Consider the following 27,269-nt stretch of genomic DNA (forward strand, 5'->3'; position numbering starts at 1 on the left):
CCTGTCCGTTGATCCTTATTTGATACTGGGGACAATATCACGTAATCATCAACACACTTAAAACTTGGTCATACTAGTCAAATCTTTGCTATCTAAGTTATTTAGCTTGTTAGCAAGATAGCTAAGCCTCTGTGGCTGTTTACGTTAAGCAGGTACTAAGCTAGTAAGTTAACTTACCTTTGTAATTATCGATGTAACTGAAGACGTACATCTTGAAGCCCTTCTCTCGCTTACTCCTTGGTGCTGATGTCGCAGCTTGAATGATGCAGTGAACATCATTGATTATTATCTTTGGAAGATCTTGAAGACATTGCGTGTAGAAAATCATTTTGTTATCTACTAACTGACCGGCGTCGGAAACCGGATATGCTTATGCTCACTAGGGATGGGCGGATCGATACCAAAATATCGATATTTCGATCCTGATGGTTCAGTTTGGTTGAGGATGGCTCAGGACCGATCCTCATATTAAAAATCGATAACAGGTAATGCTTTAAACGTCTGATTTCATTAATTTAATTTCATAGTATTTTTGCTAATTTTTTAATGGTTAGTTTGGATAGGAACTACTTTTCCTTCCGCTTTCTCACTCACCTCCCAACAACGTCTGTAATAAGGCACACACAGAAACAGACTCAGTCACTCAGCTCCAGTGCCGGTTGCAGAATGTAAACGGAGCCTTGTGTGGAGTTATTTTGACATGGTAAATAGCAGTGATTCGAAATGTAGCATATGTGACAAAACGGTCAGATATTGTGGCAATACCACAAATCTCATGAAACATTTAAAAAATATCCACCCAAAAGAGCATGACCAGTTACAGGAGAAACAACGAGAGGTGGAGAAAATGCAGGCAGATACGCCCACTTCATTGAGGCAAAGTTCTTTAGCAGAGGCGTTTCAGAAAGGCAGGAATTATCCAGGTAACCGGTGATAATAGAATTGTTAACCATGTAAAATATAAGCAGGATATTTATTGAAACCCTAGTCATGGTATTGGTGTAGATTAGCTTAGGCCTACATATAAGCCCAAGTTTTGCAGTCAGTAGGCTTTAGGCTACAGTTAGATGTAGGCTATGTGAAGCTATAGGCATATATAGGACACATTTTCAAAAAGAAAAACAAATATGTTTTAAAGCCATGTCTTGCTGATATCTGAAGAGAAAAGGCCATCTATAATGAATATTACTCATCATCAGCACACTTTTATCAATTTTATCTAATGGTGGATATTGAGAGATTTTGGAATGGCTGTAGTTTCATTCAAAATGTGTCATTAAGTAGGCCTGTTCTAACTGTCTGTGGCTACTTGGTGAAACTAGGCCTAGGCCTATTTAAGCTTTTATGAAAGGTTTAGTGTCACATCAAGATTAAACTACATGTAGTGTAGCTAAAGAAATTTTCTTTTTTTATAGATGACTCTCCGAGAGCCATACTTATTACAAGACGCCTTGGAGAGATGATATGCAAGGACCTCCGGCCTATTTCAGTTGTAGAGGACGGGTTTCATTGCATTTGTGAAGACTCTTGACCCATGCTGTAAAATCCCAAGCCGCAAACGGCTAATGGAAGGGATCACAGACATGTACAAAAACTGTTAAAATGAAGTAAAGGCAGCTTTTCAGCGTGCGAACAGTGTGGTTCTGACCACAGATACGTGGACATTGAGGTCCACAGAGGCCTATTTGGCCGTAACATGTAATTTTGTTGACAACTGGCAAATGGAAGAATTTCTTTTAGAAACCTGTTGTTTCCATGAACAACACACAGCTGTCAACATTAGTTTAGAGCTAAAAAGTAGAACAGATGAATGGGGCATAACTCAGAAGGTGCTAGCAGTTGTTACCAAGGTTATAATAGTTTTACATTTTCAAATTCATTTTTTTTTGATAATATGTTTGTATTCAGTCTGAATTTCCATTTAGTTTTAGTTAGTTTCACCAGTGTTTTCATTAGTTTCAGTTTAGTTTTTATTTCATGGACTCATTTCTATTTCGTTTTAGTTTATTCTAGTTTCAGTTTTAGTTTTAGTAATTTTAGTTAAGGAGAAAAAATTGTCTAAGATTAGCGCAGCGTGAAAAATAATCTTCTTATCATCGAAGATATCAACATTTCGAGACTAAACTTAACTAACATATGCGATACATTTATTTCAGACTACACAGAATTATGGGAGTGTGACCAGTGGCGCCTCCTGCCAAATCTCTCGGGGGGAGGGGGCAATTGTCGCGATGATGGCTAAGCGGTGACCCGTTCAATGGGTAAATTAACAGCTAGCTAACTTGACATTGTCACATTGAATTGAGCAGGGGTAGCAGAACAAAACGTTACCTACTTCGCAGCCTGCTAGCCACGTTTTCCGCTCATACCAGCTCCGCGAAAATCCCCAGTTATACGATTACCCCCCCCTTTGTAGATACTTGCTTGATGTCTAAATTTGGTCCGGGTGGTCCTAATTCTTTAGTTGCCAATTTATCCTGCTTACTACGACGACTGAACGGTATTTTTTTTAATGCCACGATCGAGTGGTAGGAGCGGTAGTCCACGGAACACGACTTGACGCTGATTGGGCTATGATATTCAGAGGCAGGACAAACTGTCTAGAACAGTCACAGCTAGCGTAGCACTGTGGTAGGATGTGTGATGTGAAAAATTCCCTCCCTTTCCTCCTTTGGTGGTGCCTCGCCCGATCGCCCTAAAGAATAAACCGCCCCTGAGTGTGACACCATGCCGCCTTGAATGGATACGAGCTCCGCCGTCTTGAAACGATAACGACAATTTTTTTTTTGTCTTTTCTTATTTCATTTTATTAGTTTTTAGCAATCATTATTAGTTTCGTTTAGTTTTAGTTTTACATTTTCTTTGGTAGTGAAATTGGTAGTCAAAGATGCCATTAAAGCTGCAATTGTTCAGCTCTTGGAAAAATGCAGTAGCATTGTATCATTTTTCCACCACAGCACGAAAGCCACGCAGAAACTCAAAGACATACAGAAGCAGCTGAATGTGGCAGAGCATAAACAGGTTCAGTCAGTAGAAACAAGGTGGAATTCTGCATTCTATATGTTGGACAGACTTCAGTAGCAGAGGGAAGCAGTCATCACCGCACTTTGTGTACTTGGAAAGAATGCCCTGAAGAGCTGGACTTGATCCAGCCAACCATTGAGGCCCTGAGACCGTTCGAAGAGGCAACACGAGAAACTTCTGCAGCAAAATATGTGTCCACGTCGAAGGTGATCCCTCTTGTTTCTCTACTTTTGAGAGCAGCTGCAGCCACGGAGTGTCAAGTAAACACACTTTCCAGAGAACTTACAAATCAAAAAACACAACAGCAAATCAAAAATCACAACAGCAAATCACTAAACACAACAGCAAATCAATAATCACAACAGCAATTCAAAAATCACAACGGCAAATAAAAAATCACTACAGCAAATCAAAAATCACAACAGCAAATCATTAAACACAATGACATTCATTTCTACTGGAAGTCTTCTGTCTCAATGTTTTCTTAGCGGGAAGAAAGGTTAGTTCCATTTCCAGGGCGTTCCAGGGCGGCAGTGTAGCATAGTGGTTGAGGAGCAGGACTCCAGGACTCGGAGCGCCGGTTCGATCCCCGCTGGGACACTGCTGCTGTACCCTTGGGCAAGGTACTTAACCCAGAATTACCTCAGTAAATATCCAGCTGTATAAATGGATAACATTGTAAAGAACTGTAACCTATGTAAGTCGCTTTGGATAAAAGCGTCTGCTAAATTAATAAATGTAAATTTCTTATCGTCTTAGGACAGGTTTCGGCAACCTTTACTATCTATAGAGCCATTTTTGGCCAGAAAGAAAAAAAAATCTGTCCGGAGCTGCAAAAATAGCCTATTTGAGCCCTTTAAATGCAGGTAGCGTACCACAGTGTATCAGTCTAAATGAGCCTATCAACATTGCTAATAGGTCTAAATGAGCATTCATTCATATGTTTTATCACAAGGTGGCTGCGGTAGGCTATTTATGATTATTTGGTACTTTAACTTTGCATTTCCTATATTTACAAACATTGCGGCGCGTGAGCATTAGGAGGTGGCAGAAAGCCACCAGGCAGTAGCCTAACCAGTGCCAACAGAAAACTGACCATTCTCGACAGTCTGTTTTATTGTGTTATCATCATGTAATCTTACATTTTATAATTTTTACATGATCTGTCAGATGTATATTAAATAATATCTGTCTACAGTAACGATTCTGTGCGACTACAATTTAAAAAATGGTAAAGGTAATGTGTCCGATTCGGGGAAGACCATATGATTGTATGGGGAATCTGCAGGCTAGTAATGTTACCTAGAGTTAGCAGCTAGGTAGCAGTTTAGCCACATATGAACGGAGTAGCCTAATAGTAATAGCGAAGAGTTGTGCTGTCAGTAGGGTTGCCAACCGTCCCGTAAAATACAGAATCACTCCGTAATTGGAAACTAAAAGACGTGTTCCGGATTGAACTGATACGGGGCGCGTTTTATTACGTCATTTTGCCAATCACTTCACTGCAAATCCATGGGAGAGAAATATTACAGGTTAGACTATTACGCGATTTGTATGAGATAGAAGGAAACCCTACTGCTCTCCCTTAGCTTGTCTGTCATGTTATGTTCCACTATCCAAACAGAGAATGCGCTTAAGCACTGTCAGCGTTGCTACGATGCACCTGGCAGCGCTGATTGAAATTCTTTCATAATACCAGGTCTGTTTTATTCAAAAGTAAGGCTGGGCGATAAAACGATAACAGTAATTATCACAATATAATTTTCCTCGATAAAAATATAACAAATGTTTGATTTAATTACGTTCCATGCCTCGATAGCATTCACAGAAATGACGAACTGCCAGTCATGTCGCAGGAATAAAGGTAGGCCTATGCATTGCACAAGTTAGGTTGCACGGTGAGAGGTATAAATTCAGGCCAGCATGTGATATTGTTTACAGACAGATTGGTTGACAGGCCTGTAGTTGGAGCGGAATAAGCAAAATAAGCGAAATGAGCGACACCGAAGAAAAAGCACTGCCCATGACCAGCTCGAAGGATGAAGACATCGTCGACAAGAAAGATCACTCAGCTTCAGTAGTCTGGAGATATTTTGGCTATTTACAATCCAACAAAAAATCAGAGCAGCGTGCACTGCAAGCTTTGCTGAAGACACATGCCATCAAAGACAGGCAACACCACGAACCTGTTTCATCATTTGAAACAATAATCACCCGTTAGAACACGCAGAAAGGGATTCAAGAAGCTTATCAGAGTCCATCAAATGTAGTTTTTATATCTGTTGTTTTTCTTAAAAAAAAAACAGTTGTTTTATTCTAAAGAATGAGAAAATAATGTATATTAAACTGCTATTTTGCACAGTCCAAATAAAATTCTTGAATGATAATCTGTACAAAAATCCAAAAAATACGCTTAAAAATACAAAACTGATAAAATTCAGGTTTGTGTCTTCATTTGTCTTAATACATGGGCCTGTAGATGCATGTCTGGTAAATGAAGCCGTTGCAGTTTCCTTGATGTGATTATGTATGGTATGGAAAGGACATCTCGCAACCAAGTATGTGGGCATTTTTATGTTATATCTTTAGACACAGTCTACAACTGAAGGGTAATGCAGGTGTAAGACCCGTATTTGTTATAGGTCCACAGTAGTCGGAGCTCCTCAGTCCAATATATATATTACATGGTAAAGTTATTTAATAACATTGAGAAAGTCGTGAATTTTGCATGTAAGTCTACGGAGCCAAATCCACTTTCTGCCACCAGCCCCCTGTGTGACGACACGGAAGTATTGGTCTATTGTGCGAGACTTCAGGAAACACCAAAAGCACACGGTTGTTGTTCTTTGTTTACCGTAGTGCGTGTTCGTGTGTTCATATGTTATTTTATCGTTCTCGAAACGAATATCACGCAATAAATTTTGAACATTGGATAATGTAAGGATGACTTTAGGCCTATGTAACGGGTGGTCTCTTACTGCGTTGTGTGTTAGATGTTAACAGGAGTCAGCGAGCGAGCGAGTTTCAAACCGAGGTTCTCACTGCTTGTTGCCAACCCCTTAAAGCCAGCGTCGTTACCAGTTGAGCTAAAGGCAAATTGCCGTTAGTCCGTCGGCAACAACGCTGCTTAACCAGGTCTCGGGGGGTGACGCAGCCGCTGAAACCACTCAGCTACCTGCTACCCGCTGCCTATGGCTTTACGCAGGACTCACACGAGCTATTACTTCAGATCTGCAACACCTACAATGATAGCAAAAAAAATGTTATTCACTTCCATATTTTTTTGACAAAGCTACGGAGCCATTAGAGAGGGACTAAAGAGCCGCATGCGTCTTAGGTGAATTTTCTCTCCCGCTGTATGCCTCCAATCAGTGACGTTCTTGGGAGGAGACAGATGCCATTTCCGGTAGAAATTAATGTCGTTGTGTTTAATGATTTGCCGTTGTGATTTTTGATTTGCTGTTGTGTTTTTTTATTTGCGGTTGTGATTTTTGATTTGCTGTTGTGATGTTTGATTTGCCGTTGTGTTTTGCACTTCAGGGTCACCGTACATTATTGTATTAACATTCTGCACGCATCTAGCGAGCTAGCTAAGTTAATGTTCCTGCACTTTACGAACTATTACATTGTTCTTTTCAATACTCGTCGTGCAGCGTTCTAATACCGCTGCTAGCTAGCTTGCTTGGAAATATTGCTGTCACTACGCTAGCTCTAGCTAGCAATACTCGTCGTGTAGCGTTATTACCGCATAGCGAATGGTGTGCTAGCTAGGTTGCTTTTGTAAAACCAAAGCGCGCTTGTTAAAGTCTGTTTGAACGAATCTTGTTATGGCTGTCACTATGAAATAGTGCGTTTTGTATCTGTAAATGAAAACGTAGTTGACTAGCAAGCTAGATTCCGTTCATCACTGAAAGTAAATACGCTTAACTCAGCTGCAACTGATCTTGTGTTAAACTCTGTTTATCGTTGGAAAAAGCGATAGGCCTACGTGATTCACTGCAATGAAAATGTTTCATAACGTAGTTGAATATAAAAGGGTGTTTGCTGCTTTGCTAGTATTGTGAATACATTCATGAATTCGTTTTGTAAAAGCGCGCTTGTTATGGAAAAACATATTCGAAGAAAGAAGTGCATGTATTACCTGGTTTGCTAGTATTATGAATACATTTATGAATTACGTTCTTCCATAGCAATCGCGCTTAGGTTTTAGAAAAGTAAGGTTTAAAGAAAGGAGCGTATGCATTACCAAAGCAGCGACTTGTTCAGAGTGTCAATGTAACCTGATATTCATGATATGGTAAGCAGGTTGTTCCACTGTTTTTGTTTTATTCACTCCAACCGGCGTGTAGTGTAGTGTAATATATGAAGTTGCTAGCTAGCTTGCTAATATTTTAATTGCTTGTGTACATAGATTCTACTTCTCAAACTTTAAAACAAAGCGTACGTCATTTAATATGGTAAAATGTACTGGGAGGAAGTAGTTTGTGTGTCATGTAACAACAGTCCTCCATATGTAGAATCTAAATGTAACTTGCTATTGCAACAAGATGATTATTATTACACATTTAAATTTGTGTAACTATAAAACAGAATGCAGCTGTGATTAAACGAATGAATGTCATTTAATTGTGCTGTTTACTTGTTTTGAAAGCACTGAGGGTGTTAATGTAATTATGGTGTGCATACTGTGCAGAAAAAACTCACTTTGTTTAATTGTTATATGTATTTGTACACCTTTGGGGCTTGGAAGCATTTGAGGTGGCTTGCGACCTCTGGTTCCGTTTGATATCTTCAGGTCACAATGCAGAGGAAAATCTCGTCATTCTTTTAAAAAACAACAGAAAGCCCCAGCCCTGTCCTCAGTCAGGAGGTTAGTGCAAGAGGCAGGTTATCTTAGGTGAGATTTATAGTGATAGGCTATTTTTCCTTCATGGAAATGTATGCAGATTTAATTGAAAAATTTGTTCCCTCTTTCATATGACCATTTCAGACCAATCAAGGGGTGATGATGATGATCAGGCAGTTACAGTGTTCTCTAAATTAATTTCCATTGTGGATATAGTCTTTTGATGTGAATTTATTCCCCTTAAAATTTTGGGTGAAGCAGACAAGACTTTGCTCTTTTTCAAGAAAAGTGGCAGCAGTGTAGAAGCTAGTGTAGAAATGAGTGAAAACGTGAGTGTCATTTTCAATAACCATAACAGCACAAATAATTGACATGAAAATCTCCAAATAAATATACAGTATTTACCCTAATATAAAGTGGGAGATTACTGAAGTCAAAATAGCAGACCTAAATGTGCATTAAGTCTAATGAAAACACAGCGCTTACTTCACACCAACCTTAAAAATGAACTGTTTTCTCATATGAATGATTAACTAAAGACGCAAGTCTCAATTTATGCTTGTCTTGGTAGGTGTTGCGCAAGAAATAGAGGCAGTTGTTTCCAGGACCTCAAGATAAATTTGCCTTAATATTCTAATTGGAAACATACCTATTTATTTCATCCATTGCAGAGGATTTTAATGGCCTTTGGAAACTCAAATAGTTATTTAGTATCTATTTTTCCGAATCTGACTTAGATCACTACCTGGTGTAATGCTCACAGGTGCTTCAATGACAAGCTGCTGCTGCTGCAAAGTCAGCAAGTCAGCTCTTGGTCCACCGTCTGCAGTGGGTCCTATGTTACTCCCTTCCTGCTGCAGTGGGCCCTGTGTTGCTCTCCTCCTGCTGCAGTGGGTCCTGTGTTACTCTCCATTCCTGCTGCAGTGGGTCCTGTGTTACTCCATTCCTGCTGCAGTGGGTCCTATGTTACTCCCTTCCTGCTGCAGTGAGCCCTGTGTTACTTCCCACTTGCTGGTCCAGGAGACTCAAGATAGGCCTGTGTCTGCTCAGTGAGGAAGTTACACAAAAATACACCTAGCCATCCCAATGAACTCCCACACTCCTCACCTGCCACCAACTCTATGTTGAAATCTTGAATTGGCGAATAGGCATAGAACGTATAAGCACATCCATCCATGGGACACCTGCCCCCACTGTGTCCACAGGCTTTGCTCATTTCCTGCCTGTTCACCCCCCTCTTCCCCAGGGTCCTGGCTCTTTGGGCCTGCCCACCCATGCATCACAATGTGCTCATAGGAGCAGCTATGTTTTGGGTCAGTGTGGGGTCCTCATGGGGCCCACTCTTTCTGTCAGACAGGTGCTGGGACATCAGCAGCATGCTGGGCGAGGGTAGAAAGCACCCAGTCCCCCAAGACCTCCAGGCTGGTAGTCAATGTAGGATGACCTTCTAGATTGAGGTCAGAAGTAGTGCTGGAGCTCAATATCTGATGACAGTAGAGTATCTGTGTTAATATTATTACTGTGGTTTTCTATAAAAGTGTTTCTTCAGTTTGATCCTGGAGACCAACTGTGAATGCTGGCTGTTTTGGCTGAGCTCTCAGTTAATTAGGTCTGATTCAGCTGTTACTGAATTCTGTTCTTTATCTATGCTGTTGGAACATGTTAACACTTCATGTGTTTGTTCTTATATGAAATGTTTTGTTCAGTGTATGTGTGTTAATATCTGCCTCTTGACAAAATCTGGTTGCTTAAAGTAGTGTTTTAATTATTTGTTCTGAACTCAAAATTTATCAGAAACCTGCATGTATTACAAGTTTAAAGGACTTTGTTGAACATAACAACTTAGAGAAATATCTTTACTTGTATCATTCCTTTCCCATAACTCTGTAAGAAAAGAACTAATGATTGATAACTAAGTGACATCAAATACATAAGTGTTCAGTTATTTTTTCTCAATTGATTTGGTGCATTTCTGCAAACTGAGGTCCATGCTCTCAAAATTGTTTCAGCTGTCTAAACTCTTGATCATTTTTGCAAAATGGTCTGTTTTCATTGCTTTCAATGACATTATAAACATAATTTTTACCACGCACCGCAAACAAAACTCGAAATGTAAGTTCAAAATGTCTTGTCATTAGGGCCTAATGTCATGAAATGTCAGTTTCCATCATAGTGATGTTAACAAAGTGACAGGTTCAGAAAGTTCTAATTGCTGAATTGTTCACTCACCAATCAGCACTGCAGCATATAAAGTTATAGTTCACTACAGTAAATGGGTTTTGTGATTGTCTTTGATGTAAATTGAGATCTCATTTGTGAATCATTAATATCTGTTCATTCTCTCACTGTATAGTCAACAAACAAAAATGTCATACATGACACAGCCCACCTGAAATCAGCAAATTTAAAAAAAATATTTAAAAAACATACAAAAATTTTCATTTTCACACATTAGCCCGACCCCTGTGCTCAGCAGCAACTGGACGCCTCGCTCCTTGCATGGTCAAGGCAGGAGGTGCTTGTTCTGCCAGACATCGGCGTTTCACCTACATCGCTCCCCAGTGGTGGAACGAACTCCCTGTCCTGCTACGGACAGCTCCTTCACCCCATTCCTTCAGATGGGACCTGAAGACGCACCTCTTCAGACTCTACCTGGACTGACCCAGCACACAATTGCTGCCCCCCTAACCCCCCCCCCAGTCAGTGCTGTCGTAAATTGCTGTGCTTTTTAAATTGTTTCTTGTTGCCGCCTTTACCCTGACGCTCATTGCGCCGTTTGAAGTTGTTGAAGTCCGCCGTTTGAAAGTGTATCGTATTAGTTGCCCTATAGGCTGTAATTGTACAAATCTAATAGTACTGTGTCCTCAAACAGACCTTGCTCTCAGCTGAGAACTGTCTCATTGTGGAACTGTACACATCCTGTCCCCGTACTGTCGCTATACTTACTGTATGGACTTTTGTAAGTCGCTTTGGATAAAAGCGTCTGCTAAATAAATAAATGTAAATTTGTAAACATTACACACATTTTCACAATTGTCATCATATGAGATGTTTTACATACAGTATAAAGGTTTATAATGCGCACACACATTTTACGATTAGTATTCTTGTGCTGATATAGGTGAAAATATTTTCTCTCGGTGACGTTTGGCAGTTTGCAGATATTTGATTTGATAAATAGATTATAGAAATACAGAAATGTAAACAATGCTTTATGTTGCAGATAAATTTGGATGTTTCCTAAAGTAGAAATTCTGCTTAGACAGCTATGTTAACTGTTCGGAGAGCATGGACATTCAGAAATGTCCCAAATTGAGAAAAATTGTAACAGCTCATTGAAACCTAGTTAATACAGAGCTCAGCACAGAGTTTCACCAGAACCAGGTCTGAGAAACGCTGTTCTACAGTATTGTATTGTAAATCTTTAGGGGGTAAAAGGGGTCCTTTTAGCATGCCTTTAGAGTAGAGTGCCATATATTCTCAAGGTGAATGTGAGAGGCACAAAATGTTGCATTAGAAATGAAAACACATACCTTCATCTGTGCAGGAACACTCCAGGAAAACTTCTTAAATCTCTTAACAAATATAAAAGTTAAAAACTTCATCCTGCAGTATAGAGAGACTGAAAATTGCAGATATCCCTGGTCACCTCACCTCCTTCTGGTTTGGCCCACTGTGTCTTATACCTTGCTTCTATATAGAACAGTGCCAAGGCCATATTCCAGTCAAACTTTTTATAGCTACAAAATGTGTTAGACTTATGCAATTACTGATTAGTTTCAGAATTATATTGAAGCTCTGTTAAATTCTCGCATGCTTCCATTCAGCCAACTGTATTGCAACATGTCATATTACATGTAATTTTCCTCAGTGTGCAAGTGTACCATGGGCTAAAGATCTCTGGCCCCACGCCGGAGATTTTAGATTAGGCAATGAATTATTACTAGCGCATATGGGCTCTGATATTACCAGACTGGAACGCAATTTTATTAAAAACGATCACAGACGTGGTGTTTTTCGGATGAGTTTCAACCAATGGTATAGCCTGTTTAGGCAACGTACTGGCACGAGAGCACTGTTATCCAATCTGCAACTAGTTTCAATATTATGTGAGGCGGTGCCAGGAAGTATTTGCGGGCACTGTATCAGTTGATTACTGCACAATAGGCTAGCATGCATTGAATTAGATGGAGCATGGAAGCGAAACTTGTGAAGGTTGGCGCAGACACAAGCACAATAGAACGGGGGTGAAAAATAAATGGCGATAGGCTTGGTTAGATTAAAACTAATGACGGACAAATGTTCGGCATATGTTGTCACAAATTAACGTTGCCGGGAGCTGTGGCCCTGCTGCTGCTTCATCCATCCAAGAAAACTAAAAACTAAACTGAAACTAATGAAAACACTGGTGATACTAACTAAAACTAAATGGAAATTCAGACTGAATACAAACATATTATGAAAATAAAAACGATTTTGAAAATGTAAAACTATTATAACCTTGCTATCCACTCACGACATTGCCTGTCACATTAGGCAATGTTTAGCGCACAAGCTGTCAAAACAGATGTTTTCACTGAACGTTGACGAGTCCACAAACCACAACATGGATAGAATTTTCAATGTCTTGGTCTGATTCTATGATGATGACTTGGACAATGTTGTAACACAGCATCTTGCTAACATCTTGCCAACTTGTATTGAAGTTGGACTTTTCATTTTTAATAGCACTTAAGAAAAAAAGAAGCATTTTACTTTGAGAACGGCAATACAAAATTGTATTAATGTATTTTTTTTGTTTGTTTGTTTTACTATTTTGCATTAAAGCTGTTGTGGTAACGCTAAATGTACATGCGTCCCATTTTGTCCCCCCCCCCCCCCCCCCCAAAAAAAAAAAAAAAAAAATTCAGGCTCAGAAAAATTTGTTGCTTTAAGCCCTGAGGTGTACTTTAACAGTGAGGGTGACACTTAATGCCATCTCTGGCCGAGAGTATAAAAATAAACTTTCAAGGCCCAGTTTGAGTTCTTTGTTCCTTATTAAATCTTGCCTTTCAGGAAGGCCTGTAGAAAGAGCATCACATCGCCTCACTGCATTTAAAGGAGCGTATAGTAGACCAGCTGGGCTGTGTGCAGAAGGATACAGAAGAAATTATCTCTGTGGCAGAGATAATTTTATTTTTCTCTCATCACAGGAAGCAGCTATGTCCTTCACATTGCATTCTGAACATCCAAGGGTGTCTCATGGTAAAATTAACTAAACTGACTCAGTTAAAGGTGATGTCATCTTGACGAGCCAGGGATCTCACTCCATTACCTTTTACGATGCATGGGGCATAAAATGCATGCCATGGTAGTTCATTTGTGGCTGAGGAGACCATTACAAAATACCTCTTCAGAGAGAATACAAAAAAACATTCTCTGTGAGAAATTCCACTTTAATATAAAAAAGATTAAACATGCGGGATAGTCTGTTCAATGCATCACAGGAAAGTGTGACACTGACAATGTGTACATTCCAGTAACATCCACAGTGATTCCAGTTTGAAGGAGTAGAATTCCCTGGTGACCTGGACTGGAAGTCCTCTGGATGCATCCTGGCTCTCTTAGCAGGCAGTCACTCCATTTTCAGTTTGGTCAGCTCCCAGCGACCATCTCCACACAGGCTCAGCATCACATCATGATACTGCACAGATACAGACAGCATTCAGACACATCATAATACTGTGCAGATACAGTCAGCATTCACACACACTGTAATACTGTACTGATAGTCAGCATTCACACACCGTAATACTGTAAAGACAGTCAGCATTCACACACACCATAATACTGCACAGATCCAGTCAGCCAGCATTCACACACACACACACACACACACACACACACACACACACACACACACACACACACACACACACACTGTAATATTGCACAGATACAGATACAACCAGCATTCACACACACTGTAATACTGCACAAATACAGCCAACTAGCATTCACACACACTGCAATACTGCAGATACATCCAGCCATTATGCACACTTTGATAATGCACAGGTACAGACACAGTCAGTTTTCACATAAACGTGATATAATTTACTATACTTTTGAACAAATACTTCTTAGATTTGCTTGTTGTTTCTGTTGTGTGAGGGATGTCAGTCAGGCCAGGTCAGGTTCTGTCTGGGGGAACTATTGGTTGGAATGGACTGTGGTAGAGTCAGGTCAGCTAGCTGCAGCACTGGGATGGCAGTTGTGTTGGATTGTGGGAGGGGAGGATCAAGTCTGCTTATTGCAGTGTTGGATCGAGTCTACTTGGGGGCAGTTGGGTTGGAGCAGGTTAGGAGTGTGGCCGAGTTGGGCTGGGGCAGGTGGGGTGTGTGGCTGAGTTGGGCTGGTGGGTTAGGGGTGGGGCTGAGTTGGGCTGGGGCAGGTTGAGGGTGGAATTGAGTTAGGCTGGGGTGGGTGGGGTACCTTCTGCAGGCTGCTGCGGTGGCCCAGGCTGAGCAGAGTCATGCCCAGCTGCTTACAGGCCCGGTACAGTTGGCCCTCCGCCTCCTCAGTCAGCGCGCTGGTTGCCTCATCCAGCACTGCGAAAACACACACAGCCTTCAATTTTCATTCAGCGTTTCAGGCACATTCTCATTGCAGCATTGTCCTGCAATGTAAAAAACAAACCACACAACCTTAAATGTGTCAGACACACTGCACACATCAATCAAAGTGTTCTGCGTCACCTGATCCTGACCTGCGTATTTGGGCTGCAGGTAGAAGAGTCGAGCGAAGCACAGTCTCTGCATCTCCCCTGGGGACAGGACATCATACCTGACAAGCACAGCAGCACAGTGATTGCAGTGAGTACAGAGAAAGGAAACAGTGCTGGGAAAGCACAGACAACAGAGAATACAGTACAGAGCAAACACACAGCACAGAGAAAGCACAGAGTAAAGCCACAGCACAGAGCTAGTACAGAGTACAGAGAAGCACACAGTGCGGAGATAACAAAGAGTAAAAAGCGAACATTACAGAGCAAACAGCACAGAGATGGGACAGAGTACACAGCAAGCATATAGCACAAAGAAAGCACAGCACAGAGAAACCATAGCACAGAGCAAACAGCAGAGGAAAAAGATCTTCACATATTCTACTTCTAGAGAACAGTTCTTGATCCAAAATATCAGTGCCAGATTCACATACACTATATGGACAAAAGTATTTGGACGCCTGACCATTACACCAAAAGAGACTGTAATGACATTGTATTCAAATACATATACTTTAATATGGAGTTGGTCCCTCTTTTGCAGCTATAACGGCTTCCACTCTTCTTAGAAGGCTTTCCACAAGATTTTGAAGTGTTTCTGTGGGAAGTTGTGCCCATTCATTCTGTAGAGCATTTATGAGGTCAGGCACTGGTGTTGGACGAGAAGGCCTGGCTAGCAATCTCCCTTCCAGTTCATCCCAAAGGTGCTTGATGGGGTTGAGGTCAGGGCTCTGTGCGAGCCAGTCAAGTTCTTCCACACCGAACTCATCAAACCATGTCTTTATAGTCCTTGCTTTGTGCACTGGGGCACAGTCATGTTGGAATAGAAAAGGGCCTTCCCCAAACTGTTGCCACAAAGTTGGAAGCATAGCATTGTCCAAAATGTCTTGGTATGCTGAAGCATTAAGATTGCCCTTCACTGGAGATAAGGGGCCTAGCCCAAACCCTGAAAAACAGGTGTTGCCAAATACTTTTGTCCATATAGTGTACTTACAGACCTTTTTCAGCACATTTACTTCAGGCCCTGATTACATATAAACTTGCTGAAAAATGCATGGTAAACCAAAGACAATTCTACATAGAGATTCAGATGACCTTTAAGTCTACACTGACACTTCGGTGTAGTGCTACAACCAAACAAATAAAACCTGCTCTCTGGATACTATGGCCAGGTGATCTCACCAGTTCCAGTCCACCCTCTCATCTAGGCCCCCTGTCCGTTTCAAAAGGCTGGACTGCAACACAAAAGGATGGCTCACTATCAGGACACAAGCTAACACTAACAGTGTTAATGATGGTGGTCACTATTCTGGGAAAATGTGCTGAGAATGCTCACCACTCCAGCCAGTTCCAGGTACTGAATGATCCTCTCATTGTCTACTGGCCCTGCAGAGAGACAGTCGTAAGATCACATGCACTCCAGAGAGTGTGCTCAGTTTAACCTCAATGATGTCCTGCTTCCACTAATCATTGAATCTTACTAATGGCCTTGCAGCTTGATTATCAAGACCCTCGTTTAACTTCACGTCTTAATGTTTGTGTATTCAAAGGTAAAGTCAACAATCATTTTATACCTTAAACTGATAATAGCAGTGTGGAGTAGTGCTAAGGCACAGGGCACGTAACTGAAATGTGGCTGGTTTGATTCCCTGCTGGCACAATACTGTGGCACCCTTGGGCAAGATACTTAATTGCCTCAGTAAACATCCAGCTGTACAACTGGATAAAACTATAAGTCACTCTGGAGAAGAGAATCTGTTGATAAAGATAATGTGCTAATGTAAACATTGCCTACCTGACACAGGGTATATCTCTTTCAATGGGTAGATAACCTGTTGAGTGAGAAAGCAATTCAACCACAAGTGCATGAAATGAGAGAGAAATTCAATTACATGTCTTGTGATGGTGGCCAATCCGGATACAATTCACCAACACACCTGCTCTCTGAGTGTTCCATCGGTCAGATAGGCCTTCTGCGGCAGGAAGAGGACTCCCCTGGGCCCGAAGCACATGGTCATCTGCACATAGCCTGCAGAGCCACACAGACAGAACCAGATGATCCAGACAGAACCATGATCCTTCCATAGCTTTATTATAAGCAGACAGAACCACAAGATCCACACTGAACCTTGTGACCATTTCAGCTTTATATCTCTTTCACACTCTCACCATTTTAAAGCTGTCCGTCAAGGGAACATGACACAGATAGGTTTGTGGATCAAGTCATTTCATACCCAGGAATCAAGCCTACTGGTCCTATGACCAGTTTCCATTCTGTGTCCCACTGACTTTACCTGTGAATGAAACCCCTTACAGAATTATTTTGATTACTTAAACTGTATTTGGATGAAGGATTAACAGTCAAATACAATCTCATTTAATAAGTGCTTTGTAAGTGATGGCCTATGTTTGACATGTTTCTCTCTATACAATGTGAATGAGATATGCACTTTCCATGTGTGACGGAGTGCCGTCACTACGGTTGAGTATGCGCTCTGACTGCCATACCAATGAGCCTGGCTCTTTGGCGTCACGGTCCAAGTTGCATGGTTGGTAGGTTGGTAGGTAGGTTTGAGGCTGGGTGGGGTGACTGCTCTCGCCCTTTGCTACAAATGGTGTTAGCACTGGGATGGCTTGCCGCGAGGCTATCGGAGGCATGCCCAGTGTGTGCGTGCCGTACGAGGGACCCCCAGATTTGGTCGACCCCGGTGTGTGAGGGACCCCAGAGATACAGACGTGGACAAATTTGTTGGTACCCTTACAGCTCATTGAAACAATGCTTCATTCCTCCTGAAAAGTGATTAAATTAAAAGCAATTGTCTCATGTATACCTGCATGCCTTTGGTATGTCATAGAGTAAAGCAAAGAAAGTGTGAAAAGAGACAAATTATTGCTTATTCTACAAAGATATTCTAAAATGGCCTGGACAGATTTGTTGGTACCCCTAGAAAAGATTAAAAATAATTGGATTATAGTGATACTTCAAACTATTTTCTTTAATTAGTATCACACGTCTTCAATCTTGTAATCAGTCATTCAGCCTATTTAAATGGAGAGAAGTAGTCACTCTGCTGTTTGGTATCATTGTGTGCACCACATTGAACATGGACCAGAGAAAGCACAGGAGAGAGTTGTCTGAGGAGATCAGAAAGAAAATAATAGACAAGCATGTTAAAGGTAAAGGCTATAAGGCCATCTCCAAGCAGCTTGATGTTCCTGTGACTACAGTTGAAAATATTATTAAGAAGTTTAAGGTCCATGGGACTGTAGCCAACCTCCCTGGATGCGGTTACAAGAGGAAAATTGACCCCAGATTGAACAGAAGCACAGTGCGAATAGTAGACGAAGATCCAAGGAAAACATCCAAAGAGATACAAGCTGAAATCCAAGGTCAAGGTACATCAGCGTCTGATCTCACCACCCGTCGTTTTTTGAGCAGTGGGCTCAATGGAAGAAGACCCAGGAGGACTCCACTGCTTAAGATAAACATAAAAAAGCAAGACAGGAATTTGCTAAAATGCATATTGACAAGCCACAATGCTTCTGGCAGAATGTCCTTTGGACAGATGAGACAAAATTGGAGCTTTTTGGTCAGTCACATCAGCTCTATGTTCACAGACGAAAAAATTAAGCTTTCAAAGAAAGAACACCATACCTACTGTGAAACATGGAGGAGGCTCGGTTATGTTTTGGGGTTGCTTTGCTGCATCTGGCACAGGGTGCCTTGAGTCTGTGCAGCGCACAATGAAATCTCAAGACTATCAAGGCATTCTGGAGTGAAACATACTGCCCAGTGTCAGAAAGCTCTGTCTCAGTCGCAGGTCATGGGTCCTCCAACAGGATAATAACCCAAAACACACAGCTAAAAGCACACAAGAATGGCTAAGAATTGGACTAACATTGGACGATGGACATTGGACTAATCTGAAGTGGCCTTCTGTGAGCCCTGATCTGAATCCTATTGAACATCTATGGAAAGAGCTGAAACATGCAGTCTGGAGAAGGCACCCTTCAAACCTGAGACAGCTGGAGCAGTTTGCTCAGGAAGAGTGGGCCAAAATACCTGTTGACAGGTGCAGAAGTCTCATTGAGAGCTACAGAAATCACTTGTTTGCAGTGATTGCCTCTTAAGGTTGTGCAACAAAATATTAGGTTAAGGTTCCCATCATTTTTGTCCATGCCATTTTCATTTTTTTTATTATTTAAAATATTCTGTTGAATCAAAAATCAAAAGCAAAATTTTAATTAAATATGGAATAAACAATGCTTGATGCAATTACTTTTGTCAGTTTCAAGTTATTTCAGAGAAAATTGTGGGTTCTTCTTTTTTCGTGGAAGGGTACCAACAAATTTGTCCATGTCTGTAGGTGTAGCACAGTGTGAGGGACCCCAGAGATGGGTGAAGCACCAGTAAGTGGGGCACCCTGGGATGGGAGAAGTACGGTGGGGGATGTGTGAGGGACGCCTTGGTGCATGTAGCGCATGGGCGCGCTTCCCTAAGGGGAGGGCAGTGTGACAGATTGCCATCACTACGGTTGAGTATGCGCTCTGACTGCCATACCAACGAGCCTACTTCTAGTTGCTACATGTTATTGTCTTTTGAGTTAGGTGCTTTCTGGAGCTGTACTTTACTGAATATGAGATGCTGAAGCACTGTAGTGGATGTGTGTCCTGTTGGAACTCTGAGGTGAGTGATATGTTTCCTGTGTGTGTGTTTTTTTACACATTGGGATTTAGCAGATGCTCTTTTCCAGAGCGCTTTATATCAGTTACAGATATTTACTGAGGCAATTGTGGGTTAAGTACCTTGCCCAAGGCTACAGCAGCAGTGCCCTGGTAGGGAATCGAACTAGCAACCTTTCGGGCATGAGTTCTGCTCCTTAACCACTATGCTACACTGCCACCCCATGTGTGATGCATGTTTGTGCTCTGTGGTAGATGATGCATTCTCTGTGGTTCTGTCTCACCGCTGGAGGACTCCCAGAGTCGGTTGAGGACCCGCAGTAGGGAGGTCTTCCCCGTGCCTGTGTTGCCCACCACCAGCAGGTGTGTCCCCTGGCAGATCTTCAGACTCAGGTCCTTCACCAGCAGCTCGTCTGAGAAGGGAGACTTGTAGGACAGCCGCTCCAGAATGAAGGCCGTGTCAGTGGGGCCGGTGTGGACCTCCAAGTCACTGTAGGGGAACAGGAGGGGGAGCGACGACACTTGAATGTCCCAACTGTGTCACTGGAAAGCACTGCACAGATATTCCCACAAAGCACCCCCAGCCTCACCTGTCGAAGTCATATGTGTCCCCAGAAGTAGGATCGTAGTCACACTGCTTCCTGATGATATCATCCATCACCTCCTTCAGCTCACCAATCCTGCTCAGGCACATGGTCACATGGTCACCTGCCTGTCATTCACATCTGTGGTTCCAGCCTGTAGTGCAGGAGGTTACCTGTGTGTGTAGCCAGCCACATCTGACACTGTGGTGGACAGGTCAATCAGCTGAGTGAAGCAGTTTATCAGATAGATGCAGACAAAGGCGTTCTGAGGGGAGTGCGAGATACCAAATCAGGACAGAGAGCAGGGCCGTCACTCACACTGCAGCAGAGCGCTAACACCTTTCATTCCAGGAATTTAATTTTTTTTTTTTTTTACATTACTGCCACCTAGAGAAAACTTGAAAGAATTACAGAGTTTTTTCATACTTGCCAAATCACATGACAGCACATTCAGACTCTGCTTTTAAAATACCATAAAATCACAGTTCTTCAGAAAACAACACATTTAATCCCAAACATAAACTACTGGTTGGATTCTAAATCAGCTGTTGATTGGTGACTCTGTAACCCTGGAGAGCAGAGCCTGGTGGTCCTTCCTGCAGCTCCACTCACCTTACTGATCAGGGCGCTGAGCTCACCCGGGGTCAACCCGTCGTACACCCCCGTGAAAATAGGGAGGGCGATGACCATATAGCTGAGGATGCCCCCCAGGTAGTCAAAGGTGTTCACCCCGACTGCACAGGGAGAGGAGGGAAACAGAGGACAACCCCTAAGCGCTATGCTTTGAACACTATGGGTTTGAGTAACATCAATGTGCGGATTACTGTGAGAAAGAGCAGGCCTACACACAGATCATACATTTATTAATTTATTTTTTTTGCATTTTTCTCTCCAATTTGGAAATGGCCAATTCCCTGAATTGTTGGAATGCCCAATTTGTCATCGGGGTTCGGTCCCATTGCACAGCCCCCACAGTCAATCCAGGAGAGCGTGGACAAGCACGTGCCGTCCTCCGAGACATGTGATGTCAGCCACTGCTTCTTTTCACACTGTGGTCCACAAGCCAAGCTAGCACAGAGATGAGTCGGAGGAAGACATTTCATATGCAGCTTTGGCACGTGGACCACAGGCGCCCGATCGACCAGTAGGGGTCGCTGTTGCTAATGGGACCGAAGCCCCTGCCGACGTACCCACCCCTATCCCTGGCGGAACAAAGCCAATGCGTTCCACCTGTGGGCTCCCGGTCACTGTCGGCTAGTAACACGGCTGGGATCGAACCCGGGCCGTAGCGTTCAGTCTGCACTCAGAATGAGTGCTTTTACCGACTGAGCCACTCGGGAGCCGATCATTTATTACATTATTATACATTTATTAGTGTAGTGGACAGTAGGCCTACAGCTACAGCATGCTACAGCATGCAGCGATTACTGTAGTCTAAAACCTGTCCATAATGTGTTTCATATGGTGAGCAATAGCTATAGAACTAGACCATGTAATTATAAGTAGAACGAGACCATGCAGGGGGCGGCAGTGTAGCATAGTGGTTAAGGAGCAGGACTCAAAAATAAAAGGTTGCCAGTTCAATTCCCTGCTGGGACACTGCTGCTCTACCCTTGTGCAAGGTAATTAACCCCAATTTCCTCAGTAAATATCCAGCTGTATAAATGGATAAAATTGTAACTGATAATTGTAAGCTGCTCTGTAAATTGTAAGCTGCTCTGGGTAACAGTGTCTGCTAAATGCCAAAAATGTAATGTAATGTATTGGCATGATGAAAATTTCTTGCATCTGGCACTGGCATGTATCCAAAATATTGTGTGGGCAAGTGTAGAGTGAAGAAGTGTGCTGGGACTCTTATTGTGAAATCTGATCATGTGCTATACTGTAGTGTATAGACATGAATAGTTTCCACTAAAATCTGTTTTGCCCTATAATGCAGAGGAGGTGCACAGGAGAGAAGAGAGCAAGAACCCTTACTGTAAAGCCAGAACTCCTTGTTCATCAGCCTTCTCTGAGTGTGCAGCAAGGCCTGGAGCCTGCAATCTGTCCTCATGTGCTCCACCTTACCAGCCCTGCATACAAACATGCAAACACACAAACACACACAGGCACGCAAAAACACATGCACAAGAACACACACATGAACAAAGACACACACAAACAGAGGTATACACACACACATACACATACATAAACACAGATGTACACACACGACCGCATGTGCATAGAGACACAGATGCACACACATATACACATAAAGACAAACGCGCACACACACAATAACAACAACCTTTATTATACAGCCATCTGCCCTAGATCAGACAGGCTCTGGGGTGCCCCCTTGTCTTTGTATGGCATTGCACATACTACATCATTCATCCAAGACCAAAGCCCTCATGGGGAAGCTGTTTATATTCAGATTTAACCCAGATAAGTCAGCACTGTGGTACGAGTCCCTCAGTGTAGGACTGGCTTACCTGTAGAAAGCAGCGGACTCAGCGTTGACCCGGATCTGCATGTGTTTGAACCTGGAACAGAAACACAAAACAGGCTCATCACCTGAGCCACAACCACAAAGGAGGTTATACACTAATCTTCAGTCTCAGTAAAGTGAGAATGACCTTCTCCTTGTTTAATTACACACGCAGCACACCATCCTCTACCACACCAAATGAGCCTGACACTGTGGGCCAGCAGCTCCTGTTGCTGACACACAACACATACTATACTATTTATGTTGTGTGCTCAATTTTAAGATGAAGAAAATATTTAAAATTACACAGTAAAAGGTACATGAATTAGATCTATTTTTAAAAAGGACAATATTCCTTTAGATACTAACGCCAAGCTGCAGCATTCTCCTGGCTTTGTGGCTGAGGAAACGCTGCTTTATACTGGAGGACTCCTGTAAGTCTGCCCATGGGCTGCTGCATCTGCGGTATGAAGCCCACACTGTGGAGGCTTGAGGATGTGAGCGGCTCCTTACCTGAAGTCCCCCTCCAGCTTCTCCTGCTCAAACAGCGTGGACACGATGGGCCCCATCAGCACCTTGTTGGCAACAGTTCCGATGACGAAGTATCCGAAGATGCTGACAGGCCCCACCCAACCGGTGCTGCAAAGAAGACGGCAGCAGGGTGAGGATGGGGCAGGACGGGTGGTGACTGGCCACACGCCCACGCTCTCACCTGTGGAAGCACTGGTAGGTGTAGTAGCCCAGGGTGAATGGTGACACGACTAGCCTGCTGGCCATGGTGCTCAGCTGTTTGCACAGTCTTTCTGCGTCCTGGCTGATCCGCTGGTCCCTGATGTGTACACACACACACACACAAGTGCATGTGCGAACATGCAATGCAGAGCAAATTAAGAGTCCAGTGCAGTGAATGATGTATGTGTGTGTGCGTGTGTGAATGAAACAGACAGCACAAGACTGCAGATGTCCTTTTAGTGTTTGCTGAGTGTTGCACCTAATTTCTGCTTTTGCGAGTGTGTGAAACAGAGGTAACACAGAATTTCAGTGTGTGTTACGTTTGTCTTTACTTGGTTGTGTGTGTGTGCGACAGGGCGAGCACACACAGGTTTCATCATGTTGTGGGTTTGGCACAGATGTGTCTCAGAGACATACAGGTTTCGGCATGTGTTGAGTCTGGCACCGTGTCTATTCTCAAGTGCGTGCGTGTGTGTGTGTGTGGGGGGGGGGGGGGACGTACGGGTTATCGATGTCCTCTCGCAGCACATTGAGGGTGTAGTACACCCTGCCCTGGAAGTAAGCTCTGTGGAGACACTCCGTCAGGCTCTTCCTCCAGCTCACATACATCAGACTGCAGATGTATTGGTCCAGACTCTTCATCTGGGAGACAAGATGCACATCCAGACATAAACACAGTCACTGCATACATGTCTCACACAGCCGCACACAGGATCAACACAACTGCACACCTGACCGACACGACGACACACATGAACAACACAACCATACACAAGTCCAACATAACTGCATACCTGTCCAACACAACAACACACCTAGCTAACACAACCACAGACAAACCTGTCTCAAGCAGGGAAATACATTTCCACAACTACAGAGCAACTAACCACCCATCCCAATGGGATCACTCCTCTCAGACATGATCCCTGTCTGTACTGATCCCTCAGTGGCGCAGTGAACTTCCCATAGAGGTTAGGACAGCGGAATCACTGGCTATCTTCCAATGCAGACTGAAGACCCACCTCTTAAGACTGCATCTCAGTTCCACCTCAATCCCCACCCCCTAACACCTGCTACCTGTAGTATTTGATGTTTATATTACATTGTAGTACTGTGATGTACGTTAGATTCTGTATTGTAGCTACTGATGTATGGTAGTATACTTGGATTCTGTTGCCTAGTCAGACTGCACAAGTTAACTTGTGGTAGGGCTTGAATGGTCTTATGCTCACCCTCACTGGTGTGGGAGTGTTGTTAGCCTGGTCTGATACTGTTGCTCAGTTAACTTGAATGGATACAATTATTTTCTATTGTGCTGGATGTTCCTCTGAATAAGAGTGCCTGCTAAATGCACATAATGTAATATAATGTAATTATTTGTTACTTTTTCAATGGACCTGAGCAAGCAAGCCAATAGGACACCACTAGACCGCTTCCTCTGCTGCCTTTATACCCAGCTGAGCCTTTAAAGCATTCAGTGAGAATGACCAATTTCCAGCTGCCTAACAACTGCTAGTGGGTCAGAATGATCTAGCATAGGAGGAAGGAGCCAGTTCAGCTCTTATCTACAAGACACTTCAGATAAGAGTATGCAGAAAATGACAGCTTAGAGCAACCTGCTTGGTCATCCTTTGAACTTCATAATGAATGTGCTCCCTAAGTGAATCACTGTAACGGTTAACTTACACTGGAGTTCAGCAGTATCAAGAGGATGGCAAACGCTATGAGGCCTTTAAATCCATCCAAGTCCTTGTCGGCCAATACCTCATAGAACTTGCTTGGAAGGACACCTACTTGGTAAATGACCAACTGTTCTGGAAAACAACAATGATTGCACATGGTAAGATTCTGATTAAAAATGAAAAAAAAAACCATTAAATTTTTATCATTATTGTACATTGAAACGGGTTAGATATACCTATGGACATTAAAGCCTGAGACTTGCATTCCTATTACACTGGTACATAGATTGTGTCTGCGTGTCCATTGCTGCAAGATGTTTCAATGTTTTGTTAAGGGTAGTGGAAGTGAATGTGCCCTGATGTAACCTGCGACTTGCCATTACGGATCCTACCAAAGAGCGTGACGGCGAGCAGAGTCCCAAACATCAGTACATTTTGACTCGACCAATAAGGGAAGAGGACTCTCTGAATGTGGCAGAATCTCTGCAGGAACTTCATATCCAGTTTTGGTCTGCATGGGAACAGAAACAATTACTGTATTTTCTGTAGATACGCTAGGGTGGACTTCAATCGTCACGCTATCCCGTAAACGTAATCGTCACACTCCGGTGTGTGGTAATTTTGAAAAATGACTAGCCTAGTTCAGACTGCGTAAACTCTTGTCTGAAACAGTTCCTATTTGATCCTAAAGAAACAACTGGGGGCGTTAAAGTGATAGTGTCGCAAATATTGTCCCTTTTACATTTCAGAAAAATACGAATCAGAAAGAATTAGCTGGACAGTCAACAGGGGTAGAACATATTGTCAATATCGCTATCTGCGCATCAATGTGATTTATTGTAAATATGCTTGCTTGCAAGCTTGGTCGCTACGAACTGTGCGCTAACCAAGAGAATGTGAAGATACTTCACGCCGTGTTCCATATTGGGACGGGGGCGCCATCTTGTGAGGGATGTGCTCTGTTTACCTGTGCCTGCTACGGTGCTTACCTGCTAAAAGTTCTTTAAATCGTTCAAATCTGATGGAGAAGGGAAGAGATGGAGAAGGGGAAAGAGAGAGAGAAAGGCTAGCAACTACCTAACCAGATCTAGCTAACTAGGTAAATTAGACTAGGGACATGGACCAGTGGGCTGGATGACTAATCACATCACATGACTAACAACAACAACAACAACAACAATATGCGTCTACCTTTTGACCTGATTGGTACTGGTTCTTCCAAGCGGAGGCATTCTGGAATGTAGCAAGCAAGCTAAGGAGAAAACAGAGGTGGTTCGTTACCTAGCCATATGAGCAAGCTAACGTTTGGAGGCTAGCTAACATTAGTCAGCGTTACTTGCTAAACGCTTACGCTACTGCTGAACTGAGCATACACTTATTTTGTGTTGGAATTGGTCTGGATAAGAGCGATAGATAACTGAATGTAATGTAGTGTAACGGGATAGAATGCATACCATCGAACAATTGGCTCCCAGCGTCTGTGGCTAGCAAGCCTGCAGGCTACTGCGCCTGGTCATACCAGAGAGAGGCGGTCCACTGGAGAAAAGTTTCAGAGGATCCCGGAGTCTGAAGTCTAACGACTTGTCATGTGATGATGAGACGGCAAAGACATAAAAGAGGAAATGATGGATAGTAACAACGATGGGCCAGCTAGTCTATCCACTTAACGCTACCGTAATGGGACGAAACATCTGACTAAAAACCAATGCATACCCTCGTAAACAAGTGAATTACGACAACCTATTCTGTCATTCAATGCAAAGCATTACTGTAATTCGGGTTCAATGTCTTGGGATAGCAAACGTTAGATAGGTAACGATTAACTTACTTAAACCGCTTCGTATTGTTTTCATTGAGCGCGTACGAAAAGGTCAAGGAATCCCATTTCTGTCAATAAAGAGCGTTTAACAAACTAACATCGTGCTCTCAACGTACTCTGCCCCTTGGTGGTGAAAATATGTAACGACACTCACTGTATACGCTACCGGTTCACCTTCTCAAGGGCTGCTGTGACTTTTTACATGGATTTTCAAAATAAAATTCGCACATTAGTGTCAAGTATGAGGTCGTGTATCTGCCACACTAAGATCATTTCTACAATTTTATCACCTTGTCTACCATATTAATGATATTTTCAGCCGTTCTGTAATTAGAACAACCAAACACACCATTGTCTTAATTGTAGTCGTGTTAAATTAAGGATTTCACATTACATAACATTACATACATGTAACCATTCAAGTTAAGGGAGCAACAGCATCAGACAATGCACACTCCCAGACCAGTGAGTGTGAGAATAACACTCTTCAAGCCCTACCTTAAGTTAACTTCATCAAGTTAACTCAATCTGACTAGGCAAAGGAAGCCAAGTATACTTCCATACATCAGTCGCTAGAACACAGAATCCAAAATGCATTGCAATACTACACGTAAAACGAACAGAAAGAAATAGACAAACTGGAAGTAGCAGGTCTCAGAGGGC

At 42.6% G+C, this 27,269-nt stretch overlaps 1 protein-coding gene across 5 annotated transcripts; it reads right to left on the minus strand.

Moving 5' to 3' along the window:
• Window positions 1-13,109: 13,109 nt before the first annotated feature.
• Window positions 13,110-26,670, minus strand: abcd4 (ATP-binding cassette, sub-family D (ALD), member 4). 5 transcript variants are annotated; one of them, XM_036550156.1, is made up of 21 exons: window positions 26,616-26,670; window positions 26,242-26,367; window positions 25,979-26,039; window positions 25,180-25,298; window positions 24,792-24,919; window positions 23,608-23,747; window positions 23,086-23,202; window positions 22,887-23,012; window positions 22,378-22,428; window positions 21,878-21,972; window positions 20,513-20,634; window positions 20,074-20,165; window positions 19,907-19,996; window positions 19,601-19,806; window positions 16,571-16,662; window positions 16,429-16,465; window positions 15,970-16,019; window positions 15,816-15,868; window positions 14,619-14,695; window positions 14,345-14,460; window positions 13,110-13,553 (listed from the first exon to the last, which is right to left on the minus strand). In XM_036550156.1, exons 3-21 carry the CDS (start codon window positions 26,017-26,019, stop codon window positions 13,485-13,487), a joined length of 1,821 nt encoding a protein of 606 aa, XP_036406049.1. In that variant the 5' UTR covers window positions 26,020-26,039; window positions 26,242-26,367; window positions 26,616-26,670; the 3' UTR covers window positions 13,110-13,484. The 5 variants fall into 5 exon arrangements, with proteins under 5 accessions (XP_036406049.1, XP_036406051.1, XP_036406050.1 ...); XM_036550158.1 differs by lacking the exon at window positions 25,180-25,298 and having other exon boundaries at window positions 26,242-26,657; XM_036550157.1 differs by lacking the exons at window positions 25,979-26,039; window positions 26,242-26,367; window positions 26,616-26,670 and adding an exon at window positions 25,777-25,865.
• Between the last annotated feature and the right edge of the window lie 599 nt (window positions 26,671-27,269).

The sequence above is a fragment of the Megalops cyprinoides genome, chromosome 17 (genome assembly GCF_013368585.1).
Source record: "Megalops cyprinoides isolate fMegCyp1 chromosome 17, fMegCyp1.pri, whole genome shotgun sequence".
Classification (NCBI taxonomy): Eukaryota; Metazoa; Chordata; class Actinopteri; order Elopiformes; family Megalopidae; genus Megalops; species Megalops cyprinoides.

Bases quoted from the DNA above. Each gene is read 5' to 3' on its own strand.
- abcd4 (XM_036550156.1), bottom strand. From the start codon at position 26,019: ATGCCTCCGCTTGGAAGAACCAGTACCAATCAGGTCAAAAG. The intron at 23,748-24,791 runs GTAAGTTAACCG...CTTGTCTCCCAG, and splicing joins TGATACTGCTGAACTCCAGT to ATGAAGAGTCTGGACCAATA. The intron at 16,663-19,600 runs GTGAGACAGAAC...GTGGCTCTGCAG, and splicing joins ACTCTGGGAGTCCTCCAGCG to GCTATGTGCAGATGACCATG.